Source organism: Exophiala xenobiotica (assembly GCF_000835505.1).
Source record: "Exophiala xenobiotica strain CBS 118157 unplaced genomic scaffold supercont1.4, whole genome shotgun sequence".
NCBI classification, from domain to species: domain Eukaryota; kingdom Fungi; phylum Ascomycota; class Eurotiomycetes; order Chaetothyriales; family Herpotrichiellaceae; genus Exophiala; species Exophiala xenobiotica.
In genome coordinates, this window is record NW_013562491.1 from 1,767,205 (window position 1) to 1,787,765 (window position 20,561).

At 51.6% G+C, this 20,561-nt stretch overlaps 10 protein-coding genes across 10 annotated transcripts; 6 read left to right on the plus strand and 4 right to left on the minus strand.

Moving 5' to 3' along the window:
• Window positions 1–208: 208 nt before the first annotated feature.
• On the minus strand, window positions 209–3,157 carry PV05_06851 (uncharacterized protein; the record flags this gene model as incomplete). Its single annotated transcript, XM_013459626.1, has 5 exons — window positions 209–829; window positions 888–1,230; window positions 1,288–2,286; window positions 2,350–2,831; window positions 2,924–3,157. 5 exons carry the CDS (start codon window positions 3,155–3,157, stop codon window positions 209–211), a joined length of 2,679 nt encoding a protein of 892 aa, XP_013315080.1.
• A 479-nt stretch (window positions 3,158–3,636) lies between these two features.
• On the plus strand, window positions 3,637–8,871 carry PV05_06852 (uncharacterized protein; the record flags this gene model as incomplete). Its single annotated transcript, XM_013459627.1, has 9 exons — window positions 3,637–3,913; window positions 3,965–4,901; window positions 4,957–5,857; window positions 5,908–6,181; window positions 6,232–6,814; window positions 6,866–6,972; window positions 7,157–7,959; window positions 8,010–8,166; window positions 8,216–8,871. 9 exons carry the CDS (start codon window positions 3,637–3,639, stop codon window positions 8,869–8,871), a joined length of 4,695 nt encoding a protein of 1,564 aa, XP_013315081.1.
• Window positions 8,872–9,434: 563 nt separating this feature from the next.
• On the plus strand, window positions 9,435–10,670 carry PV05_06853 (uncharacterized protein; the record flags this gene model as incomplete). Its single annotated transcript, XM_013459628.1, has 1 exon — window positions 9,435–10,670. The coding sequence occupies one exon, from the start codon at window positions 9,435–9,437 to the stop codon at window positions 10,668–10,670; it is 1,236 nt and encodes a 411-aa protein (XP_013315082.1).
• A 248-nt stretch (window positions 10,671–10,918) lies between these two features.
• PV05_06854 (uncharacterized protein) lies at window positions 10,919–11,563 on the plus strand (the record flags this gene model as incomplete). Its single annotated transcript, XM_013459629.1, has 1 exon — window positions 10,919–11,563. One exon carries the CDS (start codon window positions 10,919–10,921, stop codon window positions 11,561–11,563), a length of 645 nt encoding a protein of 214 aa, XP_013315083.1.
• Window positions 11,564–11,861: 298 nt separating this feature from the next.
• On the plus strand, window positions 11,862–12,700 carry PV05_06855 (uncharacterized protein). Its single transcript, XM_013459630.1, has one exon. The coding sequence runs from the start codon at window positions 12,121–12,123 to the stop codon at window positions 12,628–12,630; it is 510 nt and encodes a 169-aa protein (XP_013315084.1). The 5' UTR covers window positions 11,862–12,120; the 3' UTR covers window positions 12,631–12,700.
• Window positions 12,701–12,846: 146 nt separating this feature from the next.
• PV05_06856 (uncharacterized protein) lies at window positions 12,847–13,868 on the minus strand (the record flags this gene model as incomplete). The annotated part of the gene is made up of 3 exons (XM_013459631.1): window positions 12,847–13,127; window positions 13,225–13,698; window positions 13,772–13,868. 3 exons carry the CDS (start codon window positions 13,866–13,868, stop codon window positions 12,847–12,849), a joined length of 852 nt encoding a protein of 283 aa, XP_013315085.1.
• Window positions 13,869–14,554: 686 nt separating this feature from the next.
• Window positions 14,555–15,390, minus strand: PV05_06857 (uncharacterized protein). Its single transcript, XM_013459632.1, has 3 exons — window positions 15,099–15,390; window positions 14,934–15,049; window positions 14,555–14,868 (listed from the first exon to the last, which is right to left on the minus strand). Exons 1-3 carry the CDS (start codon window positions 15,205–15,207, stop codon window positions 14,701–14,703), a joined length of 393 nt encoding a protein of 130 aa, XP_013315086.1. The 5' UTR covers window positions 15,208–15,390; the 3' UTR covers window positions 14,555–14,700.
• Window positions 15,391–15,566: 176 nt separating this feature from the next.
• On the plus strand, window positions 15,567–17,585 carry PV05_06858 (uncharacterized protein). Its single transcript, XM_013459633.1, has one exon. The coding sequence runs from the start codon at window positions 15,755–15,757 to the stop codon at window positions 17,381–17,383; it is 1,629 nt and encodes a 542-aa protein (XP_013315087.1). The 5' UTR covers window positions 15,567–15,754; the 3' UTR covers window positions 17,384–17,585.
• A 40-nt stretch (window positions 17,586–17,625) lies between these two features.
• PV05_06859 (uncharacterized protein) lies at window positions 17,626–19,646 on the plus strand. The gene is made up of 2 exons (XM_013459634.1): window positions 17,626–18,020; window positions 18,069–19,646. The coding sequence occupies exons 1-2, from the start codon at window positions 17,775–17,777 to the stop codon at window positions 19,248–19,250; spliced, it is 1,428 nt and encodes a 475-aa protein (XP_013315088.1). The 5' UTR covers window positions 17,626–17,774; the 3' UTR covers window positions 19,251–19,646.
• PV05_06860 (uncharacterized protein) lies at window positions 19,519–20,254 on the minus strand. Its single transcript, XM_013459635.1, has 3 exons — window positions 20,039–20,254; window positions 19,853–19,982; window positions 19,519–19,790 (listed from the first exon to the last, which is right to left on the minus strand). Exons 1-3 carry the CDS (start codon window positions 20,060–20,062, stop codon window positions 19,738–19,740), a joined length of 207 nt encoding a protein of 68 aa, XP_013315089.1. The 5' UTR covers window positions 20,063–20,254; the 3' UTR covers window positions 19,519–19,737.
• Between the last annotated feature and the right edge of the window lie 307 nt (window positions 20,255–20,561).

The following is a 20,561-nucleotide window of genomic DNA, read 5'->3' on the forward strand; positions in this document are numbered from 1 at the left end:
TCTTATTGGGTACGTACACGTGGCGCCCGCCGCATTGCAGACGTGCTTACACCTCAGTGATATAAGAGTCCGGCACCTGCCGCTCAATGTCCGCTACCGATGGACTATTCGCATATACGCACCATATAGCATACTATCAGGATGATCGCCCGTGGGGATATCGGAAAAACTGTTCATCAAATATTCATTGGAGATGATATGCCAATTGTCAACGGACGGCATCTTGCGACAACGACCACTTGATCATGGTTAACCTATGATCGTGGCTACCGAAAATGAACTTGTTGGGCGACAGATAGTAACATTTCTCTGTCATTCGAGTCGACATGCTCTGAAACATGGAGCAAATCCCTGCCATCGAGTGCAATTTGGCCAACTTCTCGGCGGCCAAAGCTGTCCTCAGCTCAGCCTCGTGAACACGTGCATAGCCCAGCAAGAGGGCCGCAATCCCTGCGGCAATCGGAGTTGCCGTCGATGTACCCGACCTGGGCACAGTATCACCGCCGACAAGACTGAGTGCTGCACCAGGCACATCCTTACCTAGCGTCATGAAGCAGTCAAGCCCAGAGAAGCTTGGGGGAGGATTGAAGTCTTGCAGATACCCCTTCTCGTTGCTGCCTCGGATAGCAATTACATGCACATCCTTGGCCGGGAACATTTCCGGTAGGTTGCCACCCTCGTTTGCTGCGCCTGCAAAGAACAGTATACGGCCTTCTTTGGTCAATTGGGCATTGAGGATAGCTTTCGTGATCTGAGGCTGTTCTTCGGGGAAACCGAACGACATTACAATGATGTCGACATCCCATTTCTCCACGGCATGTTTGATTGCCTGGCAACTTGGTTAACTTGACGTGGCCCCGAGCTTAGGGTGAGAGCAAGGAACGCACCTTTGCAATTCTGTCACTGGCGCTCGAGAGGTCTCCTGCAGCTCGGCCTTTAGCTATTCGTGCCACATACAAATCTGCAATCGGTGCCACTGTCATCACCAAGGAGAGCACATGGGTGCCATGTCCATCAACGTCTTGGCGTTCTTTGGAGGTTTCTTCGACAAAGTCCTTCCACCTCCGAATGCGGCTTTTGCGGTCTGGGTCAGTAAAGAATATACTACCCGGATCATAACCAGTATCTAGAACGGCGACTTTGATCCTGGGAGTATTTCGGAATCTTGCAACCATTTCCACGTTGAAATCTGAAAATTGGATATCGTTCAACCATTTTCTCGACTCCGCACTGGATATGGTCAGCAGTCTAGACAATGAAGAAAACGACGTTTGGAAGTTAACATACCCAGCCACTTCTCCACTGGACGTGGACGCGCCAGAGGGAGCTGTCTTCGCCACAGTATGTATATATAACAAAGTCGCCGGGGAGTTGCCTTTATTTAACGTCTCACTCTTTTGTTGGCCGGGTATGTTTCCAGCATCGACACGATGGATCTGGCCATCATCAAGCCATAGCCACCCCATGGCTGCGGCCAACCTGGCTAGTGGGTAAACAGCAACTTTCCACAAGATTTCCCGACGGTTGGGTATGTCAGATTCGCCCGTCTGCTTGAAGGTCTCGTGGTTCAGACAAGCTTTGACTACACTCTTGTAGGTCTTCTTTGCCTGGACATTGAGATCCAGGTCTGGCCATGATTCATTCTCAAGAAGATCTTGACCATAGAAGAAGTCTGTATTCACCTGTGTCTCTAAAGCTTCATCATGGCGTGGGGTGTTCAGAGGTTGGTTCTGACAGATTCGAATGAGCAGGACTCCCAGCGCAAGTATCAACGGATATCGATGGTAGACGCTATGTTTGCTGCAATACTCGATTGAGCTATCGCCTGCAGATTCATCGATGGTGCATGCCAAGTAAGGATATCCTGGATCTACCGCCCGCTGGTTTGTGTTGGATGTTTGCTCCCACATAAAATGGATGCAATCGGGCGACCACTGCGCTTTCATCCAATCAGAATTGTAAAATTGCCAAACAGACCGGGCCAGGACGTATGCCAGTAGGATTTTGTTCTTGGAAGTCATCCGATAGTTCTGCAACATCTCTGCTAGAGATATGCTTGGTAAGTGTGCAACGCGCTTTGCATGCTCATCAAGCTTTCTATCCGGTTCCGAGAGGTGTATCAACGTCTCATTCTGAATTTTCAATCGTATGCGGCCACGTCCATAGTCCATGCCGAGCAAGGAACAGAAGCGTCCCCGGTCGATCGTCGTCGAGGGCTCGTGGTCTCCTGAGGTGCGGCGTTCAATGTCATTGTCGACCGACCTTTCTTGAAATTTCACGGTGCGCCTAAGTAATGGATTAGTCTGTCGCTGAAAAGACAGTCAGAGCACAGGAGCAAATGAGAGCTACCTTGGAACATTGAACTGCAATTTCTGCCACGGAAACTCTTCATTGTCATCGGCATAGGTAATAGGTTTTCTGGACACCAGCGTGTTGAAGGTGATATCGTTTCCAATCGCGGGTAGATTACATGTTAGTTGCAATCGAGTTTGATGCCTCTTGTGCAACGTGGGAGGAGAATCGACTGGAGCGCACGCGCAAAGGGCATGTTGTTGCAAAACAGTGTACAGGCTCTTGTTCACCCGCGCTGGATAGTCTTGGGAGCCGTATGAGAGTTCCAGAGGCGTTATATTGTGTTCAATTTCATCTTCAATGTTTGGAGCAAAACGTTTCAAGTCATCTATTTGCGTGATCGTAATGTGGACGGGCTGTGCCGCAAACTTCTTGAGGCTGCGTTTCAGAAGGGCATGTCCTTCATCCGAAGGCGAGAGGAGGCAGCGTAGGGTGTGGAAGCGCTGCCTGATGTCGCCGAGAGGTGGCTGATTCGGAAACTGCGAATGCAAACGTTAGCGAATCTCACGGGCTCAAGTCGAGTCAGGCCCCGTGTCCGGCAAAAAATGACATGGGCTCTAGTAAAACGCACGAGGCAAATGGCCTCCAGATGGGATAGAAGGCTATCGAGCTTTTGCGACAACTTCTCTTCGTACACGGGCAAGGGCGCCGACAAGCCGCTCGAAATGGTGAAGAGAGTGCCCGCCAGGACACTAAGGTTCACATCTCGCTTCGTCGGGTTCCTCTGGTGGATCAAGGTGTGGACTAGGAGCGATAATTTGAGGGTAAAGTCTTGAGCGAGGTTCCACAAGTCATTCTGTATCATAATGGTTACCTCTGACGATGCCGGTATCCTATTTCGAGGATGCGTCAAAGCGCTGGCAGGATGGAGACTCGAGAGATGAGGTGGTGAGGAATGGAGTCTGCGGTTGACGCCGCTGCCACTTGCCTGTAGCCGCAGCCGCAGCTAGAGCCTAGCATCAGCTACTAAGCCACCAAAATAAAAGGATTCGTCTGACGAAGGTCTGCGGCTCTGCTGCGTCCACGAGATGGGGCGACTTCCGTCGTGCCAAGCCCTCTTCTGGTTCAAATGCTCATTGTCAGACAGAGTTACTTTTTCTGCACCAGCGCCTGTTGCCTTCGCTCCTCTCCGTGGGGCAGCTTTCCCTCAAAACTTCAGCTTCAGCCTTGGAATCAGCCGTCTAGGATCAAATCAGTTATGTAACATTGGCCTCTCTACCTGGATACTCCTAGGCCGCCAACAACCCGGGTTGACATGTCCATTCACGATGATGCCTGACAAGGATGGCTGCCTCCGACATCATCCCTCAAGAACTCTCCAGAGCCGCGAATGCTTGTCGGCAGAGCTTCACCGAATGTCTCTCCATCAGCCGTCTGATGGAAGATGAGTGGGCCGAGAACCGTCTAGCCGATTTCAATCTATGGGATGCTGGTGTCGGCGCTTCTGCGCATCCTCTGGCCTCCCTTGACAGGCGGCTCATGTCCCACCCTGAAGCCTATGCTATTGTCCAGGGTCTCCTGAAAACACTGCGCACCCTTGTTGATCGTTGCAGAGATTCAAGTCAGCGATGCGTCATGCCCGTAGCGCGCCCTGCATAACTAACCCTCGCAGGTGCACAGACAGAAGCCGCCCAGGAACATGACGCTACATCCCTGGGTGATGCTACCGACAACGATAGTGAGAACAGCTCTACACAGAGTAGCTCTTCATCGACATCGTCGGACAGACTTTCGTCTCAGCGGGAAAGGAACTCGTCCCGACGCGTCCCCCTAACTGATGCTATCGAGAACGTGGAGTCAGTACTGGATCAGTTAATCAGAGTTGGGTTCGCCATTCGGAAGTTCGGTACGAATGCAAGATTGCAAAAAGCGGATGCATCTTTCAATCCTGACGATTATGACGACTTTCGACACCACTTGTCTCTCATGTTACTAATCGACCAAGCGCTTAGGCAGCTTGCAAATGTTAGTGATGACAAGATGAAGGATGGCAGTTTGAGGAGCTTTATCCAGACACTAGTCCTGAACGTTGATGCGCTCGACGACCAACAACGGAGTTCTATCAATCATTCAGGACCAAATCCTCACCTTCTGATTTTCCAGGTGTCGAAGGAACAAGAGAATCTAATTCATGCAAACCTGCGACGACGCCATCGTTTTGTCTCTGCCCGTAAACACGGGAAGAAGCTAGCGTACAGGACTATACCCCAACCTCCTGACATCGATGTCGAGCAACCTGAGGCCCAGCCGACCAGGCCATCCGGTTCAGCCCGCTCTGGGAACACAGTGGCGCCAGAAGGAAACGCCTTGAAGCACTCCCGCGACCTAGCCTCAATGGCGGCAACTTCTGTATCTGCCGGCACAGTTCGACTCAATCAGGAGGCTCTCCAAACGCCTCGTCCTGCTCCACAGACGGCTACCGTCATCTCAACGACAGCGCAAAAACTAGAGTATCCCCGACCTCCTCCCGTGATCGGGTTGATGGGCTTTACGTGTCCCTGCTGCCTACAGACACTGCCGGCGGCGCTGGCTGAACGCAATCGATGGAGGTATTGGCAACCACCCAGATAGGCCGCTTGATACTCACACAGCTAACCCTGGTAGGAAGCATGTATCCGAAGATTTGGCTCCCTATACCTGTCCGTTCCCATCCTGCCCGACTCCGGTTGTTTTCTACAAGACCAAAGACGCCTGGAAATCCCACCTATTCCAGAATCATTGCGCAGCCGAGTATTGGGATTGCATGGCATGCAGCAAAGCTGGTCAATCCTTGACATTCCCGTCCGTTACCGAGTTTGAGCTCCACACAGTGCAAGAGCATGGAGACGCGGTTTCTGCTACCCAGCTGGCCACCTTGCGAAGGATTAGCCACCGAACCTCGCCACCCCCGCTTGAATTTTGCCCTTTATGCTATTTTCGGCCCGAGGACAAGAATGGGGCCATATTGGTGGATGACCTTATTGACCACGTTGGTGATCACATTCATGACTTCTCTTTGGAATCCCTCCCATGGGCGCAGGATCAGTCTAGGCCATTGCAAGGTAACTCTGTCGAGAGCTGGTTCGAAAGGCTCGACCGCACCGTCACAACAGACGAGGGCGAAGAGCTGGACCTAAAGTCGCCTGATGACAGGGATATAGCGTATTTGAACATATCACTCGGATCTGCAGAACCGGAAACAGAGCCTGGAGAGTTGTTCATTCGAAATGAGTATTTCGATGAAGCTGGCTCTCAGAAGACATCTAATGCTCAAATGGGTCATAATACTTCCAACACTGCAACCGCCTCCAGCTCCAGCTCCACAGACCAGCCTGTCGGATCAGCTGCCTTGTCAGATATTGACATCCGGCGAGACGAAGAGCATCCTCACCTTGCATCTGACGACTTCGATTCCGCGCGAGGCTCTGACGTTGCAGAAGCTTCCTCATTAATCGATGCCGATGAATTAAGTATGCGTCGACATTCGCCAGTCTCTCAGGACTCATCCCGTCGCCCCAGTATGGATGTGAGTTGACGACTGACATGAATGTGCTGGTTTTCAGGCTGATGATGCAGTTCGATCAGGACCAGTCTACACCATCCTTAATACCGCCTCCACCAGCGCCCCTTAATATTCCGCCATCGCGTGCACGGCGGGCATTAGCTGCTCGCTTAGCGCGGAACAGCCAAACTGCTAGACTTGAGCAAGACGAGGCGGATTCGGAGTCCGAAACTGACAATATCAACGCAACTGAAGACAATGATCAGGACGGATCCGGGGCAGACGAAGCAGAACAGCATCCACCTCCCACGTTCGTAAAATTATGGTCCGCCTGCTATGACTGGAAAGGTATATAACTTGCAACCTCGTTCTGGAGTGGTTGAACTGACTTTTGACAGCTCACGGACACCAATGGTCTTCAGTGAGACGAAGTATTCTGCAGAAGTGGTTGAACATGGCCCCAACCAACATGCGCCTGGATCCGATAGACTACGTGCCGAGCAACAATGTGCATGCCTTGGACCACCAACTCACTATAACGCGAGCAGCGGCCAATGATACCGCCGATGAGACCTTCCGCTCACTATATCTGCTCAACCTCAGCGGCATACTTGACTGGCGAGCGCTGTTTAATGATGACTGGACAGATCTTGAAGAAGCAGTCAGAGTAGCGAGGATGGCGATAGATATGGCAGCAGGTCAAAAGGAGCTCAGAGCGGTACTGCTTATTGACCATATAAGCAGACTTCGAAGGTTATCTCCGCACGACCTTCATGGTGAAGCTATCGAAGCAACCGAACTAGCTGTTCTCGCAATTACAGAGGAAGACCTCCTGAGAGCTATGTGGGTGGATTTACGTGACAGGATTCTTTCCGAATTTCCTCCTGACAGAGTAGCACCACTTGTCGGCCGCCTGGAAGTTGGTGTGAGGATGGCCCAGAGTCAGGCACCTGCGTCCGACTCCGCCAGAGAGAATAGATCGTAAGGACAATTGACACCATGAACTTCACTTCATTCTGCTAATGCGACTAGGAGCCATCCCTCAGCTGCCGATGCCACAGATTTCAACGTCCAACAGAATGAGGCTGTCCCCGACCGATATGAAAAGGATAGAGCCGGCTCAAAGACCCCCGGCAGATGTGAGTATTTTTCCAATTCTCTCGAACTCACATTACTCGAATCTAAGCCCGCGGGTGGAAAGCGATCTCTAACTCGGACCAAGTGTCCGTTAGAACGATTTCCTTTTATTTGCCCTTCATTTGGCTTTGACATTCGTGGCGTTAGTTGAGAAGATGAAGACTGATCCATGTTGCTTATCTTCAGGGCGAAAGTTTGTGCACAGAGTATTTGGCACAACCGTATACCCCAAGCAGGTTGTTAACCAGAAGGTCGAGTATGTGGAAAATGTTGACAAGAGTTCGGCATTGCTCGAGAAAGTCAAGTCTTCCTTGGCCCATTCGACTTTGGTCTTTGTCCAGACCGAAGGTGCAGCTGATTCACTGTCTGATTTTCTCAGAGCCCAGGGCTGCTCGGCAATCGCTTATCATGGTGGTATATTTCCAGGTTTCAGGCCGGGCTCAATTGTGGTCGTTTGCGACAACACTACTTCAACTGTTCATCTCCCTAAGGTATCCGAAGTTATCAGCTACGATCTTTCCGACGACATTGACAACTATGCCTCTCGTGTTAGCCACGTCGATCCCACACAGAGACCGGCTGTGGCAACCACTTTTTTCAATCGCGACAACGTCAGCATCGCGCGTGAACTTGCAAACATACTCATCGACGCTCGGCAGGAGGTTCCTGGGTTCCTGGAGACCATTGCTCGGGAGAGCGAACAAAAGAACGACACTATACCTCCCACGAATGCCAAACCAACCTTATCTACTATTTTTCAACCCGATTCCTACGCAAAGAAGTCGCAGTACACTTTTGGCAAGACCATCGGCGCAGGTTCGTCTGCAATCGTTCGGGAGGCAGAGATCAACGGCACCAAGGTTGCGGTGAAGATCATTCTCAAGAAAAGTGTAAAGGGCAAGGAAGATGAAGTTTACCAGCGCATACGACTGCTACGTACTCTGCGTCATCCGAACATTGCAGAACTCATAGACTGGTTCGAGTCCCGTGTGAGTATGGTCCAGACCCGGGAGACGCTCAATGCTGATCTTATGAGCAGGACAAGTTCTACATGGTGATCCAGCTGGGGACTGGTGGAGAACTCTTTGACCGAATCTGTGACATGGGCAAATTGACTGAGGGAGACGCTATACGAACGATGAAACAAGCACTCGACGTTATAAACTATCTTCACGGACGTGAAATAGTCCACCGCTGTATGTTGCGTTCGAAGGTTCCTCTGTTTACACAGCTGACGCATTGTAGGTCTGTGCCCGGAAAATTTTGTTTACGAAAGCAGAGGGGAGGATTCTAAGCTCCTACTAGTCGGGTTCAACAGCGTCAAGTTTGTCCCGGGTCACGAAAAGCTGAATGATATGGCCGGACTTTTCGGCTACGCTTCGCCCGAGGTCATGCTCAAGCAGGGCCATGGCAAACCCGCTGATATGTGGTCTCTGGGCGTCATCACCTACACCCTGCTCTGCGGCTACTCTCCCTGGCGGTCGGAAAATCTTGCAGACATGGTCGAGGAATGTAGAAGTGGCCGAGTCGTTTTCCATGACCGATACTGGAAGGATGTTTCCCAGTCGAGCAAGGATTTCATACTGACGCTGCTCCAGCCGGATCCTGAGAGAAGAGCTTCGGCTCAAGAAGCCCTTGAACATCCGTGGATCACAGGAAAATGTGGAATCAGTGACCAAAATCTGATACCAGAGGTCAGAGCTTACATTGCGAAGGAGAAATTCAAAAGAGGCATCAGACTTATCATGCTTGCAATCAGGATTGAAGCCCTCAAAGACCAAGGCGACTTTCACGAATCGGTCTTTCGGGAAGTCGTTTGGGCCAAGATGCGCGAACACGAAGCAACAGAGAAATCCCTGGGGCTTACAATATCAGGTGTGTCTCAACTTCGGAAAGACTGAAACCAGGTAGGACATCGATGGCCAACTTCCTACCTCCTCCGAATACCAACCCACCCTACCAAGAATGTCGTGTCTTGTGATTGTCACACACGCAGACTGAGCCCAAAGTCACCAACACACGGTGCGATGGACTTGCTTCCATGTTCCTGTCGGCCAAACCCGCAATGACGAGCGTCCCTCGCCTCGCACGCTTGATGCTCTGGCACTGTCCCAAAGCCCACGAACAGACCAGTTCAGTGCCCTCCATTGACGCTCGAAGTGCATCAGGTACCTGGTGCGCTGCATGGAGCTACCCATCACGGGGGCACTTGGATATTTGCTCGATGCTCATATGACGGTTTTGGTGAGGTTTTTGGTTAAGCGCCTACCGTGTACGGTGTCAGCGTTTCAACGTGCATATCGTGCATTCGCCACCAATGGGCAGATATTTGTAAACGGCCACCTTGCCGACCACATGTCGAAACATACTAGTTTCTTCCATATGGTCATTGTGGCTGATGCTATGGACGTCTAATTTGAAGCTATAGATATGGGTCACTCGCACACAAGTCACAGCAGCAACAATGGCGAGCCACAGGGATCAAGTACATATTGACAACATCGTCCGCCCACCAAATCCATTCATACGACAATCTCGAAGGTCATCTTTGCTGAATTTTTCCACACCCTCGCGACATCGCCGCGTGGGCACTTTGAAATTCGAAGAACTCGATCATACCCAACCACGATATGGCTCGAACAAAGAGGGTCCGCTGACAAGAGAGTTATCATATGATTCAGTAACATCAACAAGAGCTGTGAACCGGTTCTCGAATATTGGCCTATTCTGGACGTCCTCGATAGTAGGATTGCCAATTCTTGCATTTACGGGCGCTCTTTTGGCGTTGGCCTTTATGCATAGGGTCTCCAATGACAGTACTTTCCTGTTCGGAACCCAGCAGTCGTTGCCATCGGACCCTTCGTCCATCCTCGTCAACTTCCCAGCTACCAGACTGGTGTTCATTGCGTCATGGAGCAGCACGCTTGCGCCAATGTTGCTCGGAAGCTTGATGGCACTCTGGCACGTCCCCACAGCCTGCATGCTCGCATCAACCACGACTCAAGACAATGTCAGACAACTTCCCACCCCTCATCAGCTAAGCATGTTGGTCGGTCTTTCCACAGGGTCCTTTGACGAGCTTCGCAAGTACATCATGTATCGTCTGAGCAACGTCAAGGCGAATCAACCTCGCCTTCTGACCCGGTCTGCTTTGGTTATGGTCATCAGTTCTGTCCTATCAGCCCTGATATTCGGCGCCGACACTGCAATACATACATTCACCTCGACGACACCTTACAGCAAAGTGTCCATCGAATCGATACCCGGCTTCGGCTTTGGTCGTGGTCTGGTCAATGATTGCGTTGGCTTCGATAGAAGCACGAACCAGGGTTTGCCCTGCACAGTCATCGCGGACGCCAGTGTTGGAGCCAACGTCAATGCCCGGAACTCTGGAGAGATCATTGCACTCCAGCATAATGTATCTTCGCGCAATGCCATATGGACGTTGCAGGATCAGCGCCTCGGGAACGGTGATCTCCTCGTATTGATGCCGCAGACCACCGAGATACCTCCAGACGTGGACTACCAGGCTACAACTGTTGGTGTCTCCACTCAGTGTTCGCCATCTACAGGGCAATGCCATGTAAGGATGTCTGAGGGGCCCACTTCAGCCGACAGCTTTGTTATGTTCAATTGTACCAACAACTTCCGCGGTGTCCTCGGAGCATCGCCAAATATCTCAAGCGATACTGTCCTCTGAGCGCATACCGACTCAATCACCCCGGATTTCAACGTCAAGAGTGATAGGAATTTCCAATATGCATACTTCTCTGATCCTACCTTGGACAAATTTATAATTCAATCGGGGGCACTGTGAGCAACGGTGGTGCGCCCGGTCAACTCGCCCTCCCAGATGACAAACTGCTCAATCCTATTTATCTCGCCACTGCAGGGCTTGTCCCAGTGCAGACCGGCTCCACAGGCAAAAGTCTTGCCAGTGATGGCGACATGTTTTCGGTTAGGGGTGGTTTTTTGGCATACACTCTCAATTGTTCGGTCACCTCCTATAATGTCTCTTACACATGGATCAACGGCACGATCAAGTCGTTCGACTATACTGCCACGCGGAACGGCAGCATCACCGAGCTGTCTCATGGCATGCAAGCGGTCGGCATCCCCAGCCTGTCTCAAGCTCAAAGTGTCGCTAGCCTGTCATCCACCGCGGCTGGCCTTGCTCGGAGCTTCGCAAACTCGCATTCTGCGGACTCGTTGACTTTAATTGGCAGCGTGATGTCCCCGAGGACGAACATGGCCGAAGCTACACGCAAGGATATGCTCATCACGAAGATGAGCACGGCTGCCTTTGGGTTTCTTGTTGGCAGTAACTTGCTGTACGTCGTATTTGGCTTGGTGCTGCTCGTCCGTGCATGGCGGCACAATTCTCCCGTTGCAAGGGATATGGTGGCGCGGTTGAGCGTCGAGGGTATCTCAGCCATGGCATTCGAGGATACCATTGAGAAGAGAGTCCGCAGAGTAGACGATGCCAAGGATATGTTTGAAGAGAGTCGCATTGGCGATTCCAGCAGGAAGGTCGGATTGAAAGCGTTCCCCGGTGGTGGACATGTTATGTTTATCGACCAACCTCGACTTTGACGATATTATGTTGTTAGTGAGGTCTGTATAGATTGTACTATTATGGCCTTCAGACAGGTCTTCCCAGCCTGTGGGACAACTCCTCCTGCTTACTGTCGCCGAAAGTACACCAGATGGGAATGGATTGGCGCAAGCAAGGGCCGATCGACGTACGCGGCATCAGCGGCTCCATACAGTGCACTCAATGCAGATTTCGCAACCGGCACAAGGAGGTGCTGAAGCGCCCAAGCAGATGATTGTGGGCGACGCGCCCATCATCGCGCTGCGGTGTGGCCGGCCTGGACGCGCTTGATCTGATTGGACGACGTGGAGACCCAAGTCCTGCAGAGACGCGCTTTCTTTCCACTACCATCCACAGAGTCCTTCCTCTTCCCCTGGGATAGACTCGATCTCGCCCTTCCAAAGTGTCACTGCTACGTTCGAGGTGGGAGCCTTGGCATGCAGCCGCTTTCTGGCCATAGACATCATTCTCCTGGCATGAATACTTGTACTATCACGGTCAAAGTGACCGGGTAGGCGGTCTCGCTCTTTATTAGGGGTCTTGGAAACGAATCAGAATGGCTCATGTCAACGACCTCGTCGTTCACAGTCTGGATGCAAGCGCTTCCAAAGGCACCATTGAACCCATTCTTTCCCTCTCCAATAAGATCTTCAACACAGCATCCTCATCACCAACTCACCACTCGTCTCTGGACGAATGGCACAAGCGTCTATCCCAGCCGACCTCTGTCTTGCTCTATGCCAGAGACTCTAACCCTTCGTCCACAGAGGGAAGGCCGGTTGGCTTCATATTCTTGCATCCCAAGTCCGACAGTTCTCTACCTAGTCAGACACTACGCATCTGGCTTGCCGGCGTGGCTGAACAAGCACGCGGCACGGGCATATTTGCCGCTCTAATGATGGCTATCGAGCAACACGCGCGAAGACACGGTGTCCACGAACTGAGCGTATGCACGTATCCTGGGAAATTCGGCAAGATGTTCACCATCCTCCAAAAGACGGGATGGAAGGAGCGCGCGTGGTTAGAAGATGGAGAGAAAGTGCTCATGAGCAAGTCCCTACTGTAGATGAGACCCACTACTCAGCTATGCGCGGAAAGGAGCTCAATATCAGGCTGTTCAGCTGCCGTGCCTCGGCCAGACTGGCATGACCGGCACTTTCCTAAGTGGTTATGCCGGTCGCCATTCGATCTCAGGTCCGAATTGCCCTTATCAAGTCTCGATACCTGACAAGCTTTGACCAAGGTAAAAGAAGCCACAAAGACCATCGATCACTCCAGAAATTCAATCCTCAAGCTCCTCGTGAGCACTTTCAACTTCACTCGCATACTCCTCCTGGGCCTGTCTCAAGTCCTCGACATCACTACTACTCGGATCTGAATCCTCGGCGACTTCGGCTCTGGCTTCTTCAAGATCTTCGCGGGCATCTTGCAAGGACGACCGCTGGCTCGAAGAGAGTTCCGGGTTGTACTCGAGTGGCGGCTCGGTGGGTGGAGCGGCAGCAGGATATCCGCCAGTCGGTGGTGGTGCGTACGGTGCTCCTCCTGCTGCGGTAGCGCGTGCTCCTATACACACATTGTTCGTCAGCTGGTCCATCTGTTTCCCTCGCAAACGACAATTGCCAGCACAAAGCAGAAGTGATGTCGGAAGGGAATAACATACCGTCATCGCTATCCGAGTCCCCCAGCGCATGCCCAGCGATAGCACCGATAGCCGCCCCGCCAAGTCCTGCAGCGACCATGCCTCCCGTTCCCGAACCCTTTTTCTGTCCACCGGAGCCGGTGTAGTACTCTCTCGAATGCTCGCCGTGTCCTTGCATATACGGAACAGCGGGCATTGCATGGCCAGACCCTTGCTGAAACCCAGGTACGCCTGCCAGAGGCCCGTTCCAGCTTGGCAGTTCCCACTGTGTTCGACCAGTGGCTTGCTCCAGATAGTACCATCGCTGGGAGTTGGCGTCCCACTGGGCAATCCAGCCGGGAGGGAGCTGCGGACCGGGTTGAGGTTGACCATATCCGGATGGCGGAGGAGGTGGGCTGTGTGCGTACTGAGGACCAGGTTGTTGGCCGTACGGTGGGTATTGATTGTATATGTTGGAGTTCTGATTGAAGTCTCTATGCTGATCGGTAGGAGGGTCTGCAAGGTGAGAAAATGTGTCAGTCACCTCACAGCCGGGGTTGTTCTCGACTGGAGAAACGGCGATGCTTACAGTCCATTTTCTGACTCTGTTTCTTCTGTTTGTCCTTGTCATCATCATCATGCAGCATCTCCTTGATTTCGTCTTTGAGTTTCTTGAAGAAAGACATGTTGATGTTGGGCTTGGATGTCTAGGAGGCGTAAATTGACCTGGACCAAAAGCTATGAAGAGAGAAAGGAGACGAGACGGAACTTGGGAGACTTCATGCTAAAATGGGCATATTCAAGAAAAAAAAAATCGAGGTGCAGGGGCCTACGTTAACCCACAAGTTCATGCATGTCATGAAGCCAACACATCAGATCACTTCACCTTGGCCGGGTGAAATCGACGTGGAGTGAATGGCTTGTCCGACCACGACCATACTGGCACGCGTCTTGGCTGCATAGCCCATCAGACTAGGTACCTACCTAGGTAGGTATTTCACTCGATGCGAAGAGTCCTTGTTGACTTGGCAGTGGATAGCCACCTCCATGCAAGACACGCCAGACAATCAAGTGTCGAAGCGCCGGTCTGTTAGAGGCAACAGGGTGTTTACGATACTGAGGATGAGGTTCGCAAGAACGTGCCCACACTTTGATGGGACTCCATGGTACCTGCATGGGCCGGTCCGGCTTCTGACGCGAAGTCTGTCCTGAATTGACTTCCTTGATAAAGGACAGAATCGCTGGCTGGTGAGTCGGATAGCACATTGGAATCAGGCCTGTCAAAGGATCGCCTTCATTTCGGATGTCGTCCCGGTCCAGGACAAACAGACAAGTTACAACAGAGGTACTTGACACAGATGCAGGTTGACTGGTGAAAATGGAGAGAATCACTGAGAGCATTGTAAATTTCAACAAGGCGTGAGATTGAGTGCTGCTTCGATCGGGAAGACACGTTGGAAACAATGTACAGACGATATCACCCCAGCGCCGACACCAAGGCAATCAGAGCATTTTGACCTATTTGCCGCCAAACCAGCTGCTGATTCCGCTCTTTGCTTTGGCTGCCTTGTCTTCCACCGTCTTGTCAAACTTGTCAATGGCACTGTTGATTTGAGTACCCGTCTTTTGGCCCACTTCCTTTGCTCTGGCTTCGGCTTCGGCGAGTTTGGCTTTGGCTTCAGCAGTCTGTGCATAATTGTCAGTATAAGTCCAGCGAGCCATTATTCAGGCGAGGCTATGGCTATACTTACAGCTTTGTCGATCTCTCGGCCAGCTTGTGATGTAAAAACTTCGCCCTTCTTCTCGGCTTCTTTTCCTCTGCCCGGAAGATCGTGCTTCACCTCGGCAGACAGCTTGTGCGCATCGGCTATACCAGGGTCAGTAAGTCGGCAACAAGATCCAGGGTTGACACCGACCTTCCATCTTCTTTTGGGCAACCTTGGGATCACCACCCGCCGAGTACAGGTAGTAACCTGCACCACCCGCGAGGGCCAATCCGGCAATGGTAAGTCCGCGTCTTGACATGATGGATGACTTGGTGGTGTGGAAGTGGTTCAGAAAGGGCGGATTTCCGGAGGAGAATCGCTCAATAGCTGCTTGATTGTAGTGGAGGATTGGGGATCTGGTTGGTGTGGTATGATGAAGCTGAAGCTGCAGAGAAAGCGCGAGAAGAGAGCAAGAGGCATGGCGGTTGACACTGACATCATTGGTGGGTGGATGCTGCCTTCTGCTTCTGTTGGTTGTTGGTTCTGTCTGTGGCTGGTCAATGATGATGATGCGGGGGAGCTTTTTCACCTGCGCCTTGGGTGCCACTGGAGTGCACTGGCCACCTAACATAGGTGCTGGCCTCGGTGGGTAGTTGACAGGTGCACTCCCAAAAACTTGCTGTGCCTGCGCCTCGAAAGACGTCAACCAACCTGTATCAACTCCCCAGGCCTGCGTGGCCACCAAATCTTCTTCCTGACCTTCTTTTAAGTCTAGTTGTTGCCTAATACTGTACCGAGCACCATACTCGACTCTATTCGATTATGAACCGACCCTGACACAATCCCTTACAGAAAATCGTCGAGGAATGTCCGACAATGTCTCCAAATTCGCAACCCGCGTCGCGACCCTCGACGGCACCTCCAGAGACCCTTACGATCACGAAATATCCTTGATCGACTCTACCGGGCCCACAGATCAAGATGCACCTCAACCGAGCTCAGTGAGTGCGACTTCCAGCAAGCTCTCAAGAATACCAAGCAGGACTGCAGTCCGAGAGCATCTTGCTCGGAGGAAGTATGCGAAGTGGCAACAGCGTCAGCTCAGCACGACAGGAGATAGTGTCGACACCACAGAGACACCAGAGTCAAGACCTAACACCGTAGATGAGGACGAACGAGAACATGGCCAGGCAACGGAAACTGTTGACTTCGCACACAATGAGCCGACGGACCTAGGGCAAAAGAGCGCAGAGAAGAGGAGGCGAGAGTCTAAGTGGCTCAAGCACCAGGTTCATGAGATTGACATCCTCTACGAGAATCAGCGCGGTTCCTTCTTCTGTGGCATTCCCCTATACTCGCATTCCTCCCTGCTCCCTACCGATCCAGGTCCATGGGTGAACAAGGACTTTCATGATTCACCTGTAAACATCACCAACGCGCAGGTCCCGGACCCCAGCTGGGAGTGGGCTTGGAAGACATGGTATGTCGACATGAGCTACGATGTTGACGAAGAAGGTTGGCAGTACTCGTTCACCTTTGGGCGCAGCTTCTCCTGGCACGGTACACACCCTTGGTTTCATTCCTTTGTCCGGCGAAGACGATGGTTGAGGAAACGAGTTAAGAAGGATGACATGTTGGGCCGCGACAAACCCGGAAGCTTGGGTGCTGCTCATCATCTGACCGGTGACTACTTCACAATTCATTCCAAACGCGACCGTAGTCCGGTCAGTGCTGTTGACGGCGCCGGTAAAACCGCTAGACCTGCTAGTTACATGAGCTATCCAAGCACAATCGATGTGGAACAGCCTCCCGAAGATGTCAAAGACATCGCCAGTCTGCTGAAAGCCCTGAGGTTTGCCACAGTCGACCGGGAGAAGATTGAGGTCGTGAAAAGATTTGTCACTCAGGCAGGGGATGAGCTGTATTATCTCAGGGACCATATTCCGGACATCATGTCATTCCTGGTTTTTCAGAACTCAAGGACGCAGCTGCTTGCATATCTTAAGAAGTCTGCCGATGAAGCGCGCCGCCACCGGCAGACCCATGAGGACGAACAGAAACCAGAAGGGGCTGCAGAGAGTCGCAGGATTGACAATCTTATGGCGGCTGTTGATTCTGCAAATGCTCAGATAGTTGGACTTGAATTCTGGAGTGACAGAAAACATGTCCTCAAGACCGCCGACGACGCGGCGCTTGAGACCCGAGCCATTGCAACCATTTTCGACGAACCAGCTCCCAAGCCGAAGGTGGACGAAGATCCTGTCAAAGAAATTAAAGGTATTTCAGACAAAGCGGATCTCAATGGAGAGAAGACAGCTTCGATGTTTCGACCCCAGGTGCCAGATGAGCCAAAAGAGGAGCTGGAAGGGAAAAAGGACAAAGGGAAGGGCAGAGCAACGGATCGCGATAGTGAGGACGATCAAGTTGAGGCAGATTCCAATTCTACCCCAAGACTTCGGCCAGATGAGGTTCTGGTTCCCGACGACGAGGATTAGGAGACTGCTCCGCCGGGAAATGGATGTACTGTTTGTTAGCGCAGGCGTTGGTTGGCATTTGTTATTCATCAGCAGGAGCATTGATTATGAGATAGCGGCTTACGTGCCACAGTACTCGTAACTTGTTATTGACGAGGCTGGGAAAATCAATTTAACCCATTGGGACTAGTGTGGGCGCGACCGCGTCAAAAACGCGTTTTCTCAGGGAGGCCGGGCATTGACCAGTGCGAGCTATTAGCACAATCAAAGGACAGCTTCCAGCTTGTTTGATTACCTTCGTGATCACCGTCGATTGCTGTTGAGACTTCATTCTTGCTTCTCCTCCATCTGGCACCTTCTTGCGCCAAAAACACTATCACTGGGTCGCTCCTTCCGTTTCTGCCAACTCACTATGGCCCCTTCCCTCCGCGGCGCCCACCGAGTCAGCAAACGACAAACACCACTTGAGAGCTATACCAAAGTCTCCAAGTCAACAAGGTCCCAAGCTCAGCTTGAAGCAGCTGCAAAAGAGGCGGCACTCATTCCTGTCGTCGAGCAGAAAAAGACGGTCAAGAGCACACCGAAGCGGAAACGCGACATTGAAGATGGCGAGTCCGAGGCTGAGACCTCTTGCATTGCTGCTGCCACATCGAAGAAGGTATAACACGTTGGCTCTCGGAAAAGAAATGTGTCTGATCGTAAATAGGCGAGATTGCAGCTGGCAACACCGCCCGACTCTGAACGCGAAGACTCGATAGGTCTCGACCCCTGCATTGACTTTCGCCAGCTATCCCTCGGGACCAGGACTGCTTTTCAACAAGAACCAGTCGATGAGCTTCCTGATGTCCTCCAAGTTTTCGTCTCGCTGCACGACGCCTTTCTCAGAGCATTTTCTCTCCACATGGTTCACAATGGCAGTACCTCCCCAGCAAATCTCCACAACTTGATGGCTTCAGTCACTAGATTATGGAAGAAACACACCGTCACAGCGGAGGACATTCAACGGATGCTGGCAATTTACGAACTTGGTTCATCGGAAGATCATATGTCAAACCAGCTCTTGAAACATAAGGAAGGTCCATTCAAGTTGAACCTGACAGGAGGTGATAGTTTTCAGCACAGCGTTGAGTACGTTGGTGGGGCCCGTGGAAACCAAGGATATGACGAGAAGAAGCTTCAAAAGTCCTACGAAATTGAGGTGGAAGCCGCGTTCATCTCTCAACGAAAGAACCCTGCCAGCTGGCTACAAAAGGATGTGCGTTTCTTTCCTCGACTCGAATTCTCGGTTGGGCTGCAAACACAGGCACGCAGGGGGAAGGCTTTCGCAGCACGAGCAGAGATTCTCGGTCTATCTTCCCAGGCCCAGAGTCGAGTTGGATCGCAATTCTCTGCTCAAGCAAGTACGTCCAGCGAGTCGAATGAGGTCCAAACACCTCAAATCGTCAAGGACCGAACCTTGTCGCTATTGGATCGTGTCAGGACCAAAGCACTTGCCAACTCCGCAGCCGCCCCTCAAAGTACGGAAACAATTCTTCGTCGCCGAGCCATGGGGCGGATTGGGGAAGTTGTTGATATTCTGCGGCTGAAACAGCAACAGAAATTGGGTTCCAACTTTGTTTCTTCGGTTCATTCCAGTCCAGGCAGGGTCCGAGGCAAAGTATCCTTCAGTCTCAAGCAACTCATCAGTGATATAAAGGGAAGCTTGGCCGTACCAATGGCCGATGCCGAAGTCAGAAAATGTTTTGAAATACTCGCGAACGATATTCCGGGGATGTGGTTGTCCATTCATACTGTTGGAATACTTCAGAGTATAGTTCTCAATGGGCCCGGCCCGAGTGGAACGGAGGTCAGGAAGATTCTCGAAGAAAATGAGAAAACCAGACGGTGACCTTGAAAGGGCGCTCCAGACCTTTTCTTGTTCAGAACGTATGGACGTAGTTGTCCTGTACATACTGGCGAAGTTGTTTGGGATTCAGGTTATGCAAGATAGACGTGTGCCTGACCTCGAGCACTGTGCTGGGCATGTTCAGCGTTTCCTTCTTTTTTCGACTGGCCTGTCTGCCAGTCCTGCACGTATCATTCATTTAGACAGCATTCAAGCGCTCAAGGACTGTTGACCGTGCGGAAACCGAGGCGAGGATCAGAATGAAGAGAGATTTCTGCTTGAAAATGGGCACGTTGCTGTGAGATATTTGCATCGTCCCTCAACTTGATTTCCTTGGGTATATACTGCGGTCGTGGTTGCCATTATGATCCAACAAAATTGCGCCTTCCCTCTCCAGTGTTGGGTATCTACTTTCTCCTTGAAGCTCGTCAAAATTCAGATCCATGATCCATTTCTTCCTCGCTGAGCCCCTCCGCCAACTCAGTCGCGCCTAGTAAGCGACACGAGCCGGACGCTCGAATCTCGATATCACCCACCAGGCATCTGCCCATGAAGTCAGCGATTGTCACATTGAAACTTTGGTATCTAGAGCAGAGATGACTCACGGATACATCCTGGGATCCAACCAAGGATGGTGAGAAGTATATTGATGAAGAAGTTTGAATCGCAACCCGTCTTCAAGAAGACTGCCACAGGCGGGAGAAAGATGGCGAGGAAGTACAGAAGGACATCACTCTGTCATCTGGTGAGCATAGCATCCTTTCTTCGCAAAGCTTTGAATCGGGACATACAGTTGAAGACGCTGGACGAGCCATATTGAGAAGGTTTGATGGAGTATATTTGGGTTAATTGACGGTACTGACTTGAGATTTTGTAGGTACAAACAAGCACGAAATCTTGATTCGGGAGCAGTCCGACTTATTATATAACTTGCTTTCTCAGCGTGACTTGATCAGCCACACAGGCTTGGAGTCTTCTCGGTTACACCGGGTCCAACAGGAACGGTTGTCCCCTGTGTTCATGAGCAGATCAGGTGAGTTTGGCATTATACTACTTTCACTCTCGCAGGAGGCTTCACTAAACCAATGCGACCCAGTGCTTCAAGGCTTACGGCCCTGGATCTACGCCATCAATGATACGTGTGCCACAATGAATATTTGAAGCCTTGGAAGAAAACAATGGGCTCTTATGACGTTGCTAGGTGAACATTAGGCTCATTATGGCTTAAGCTCTGGCCTGGCAATGCTTGAAGTCATTAGGTACCATAATGGACCCATTTCTTACGTTTGTGCCCATCATTGCCCATCAGAAAGC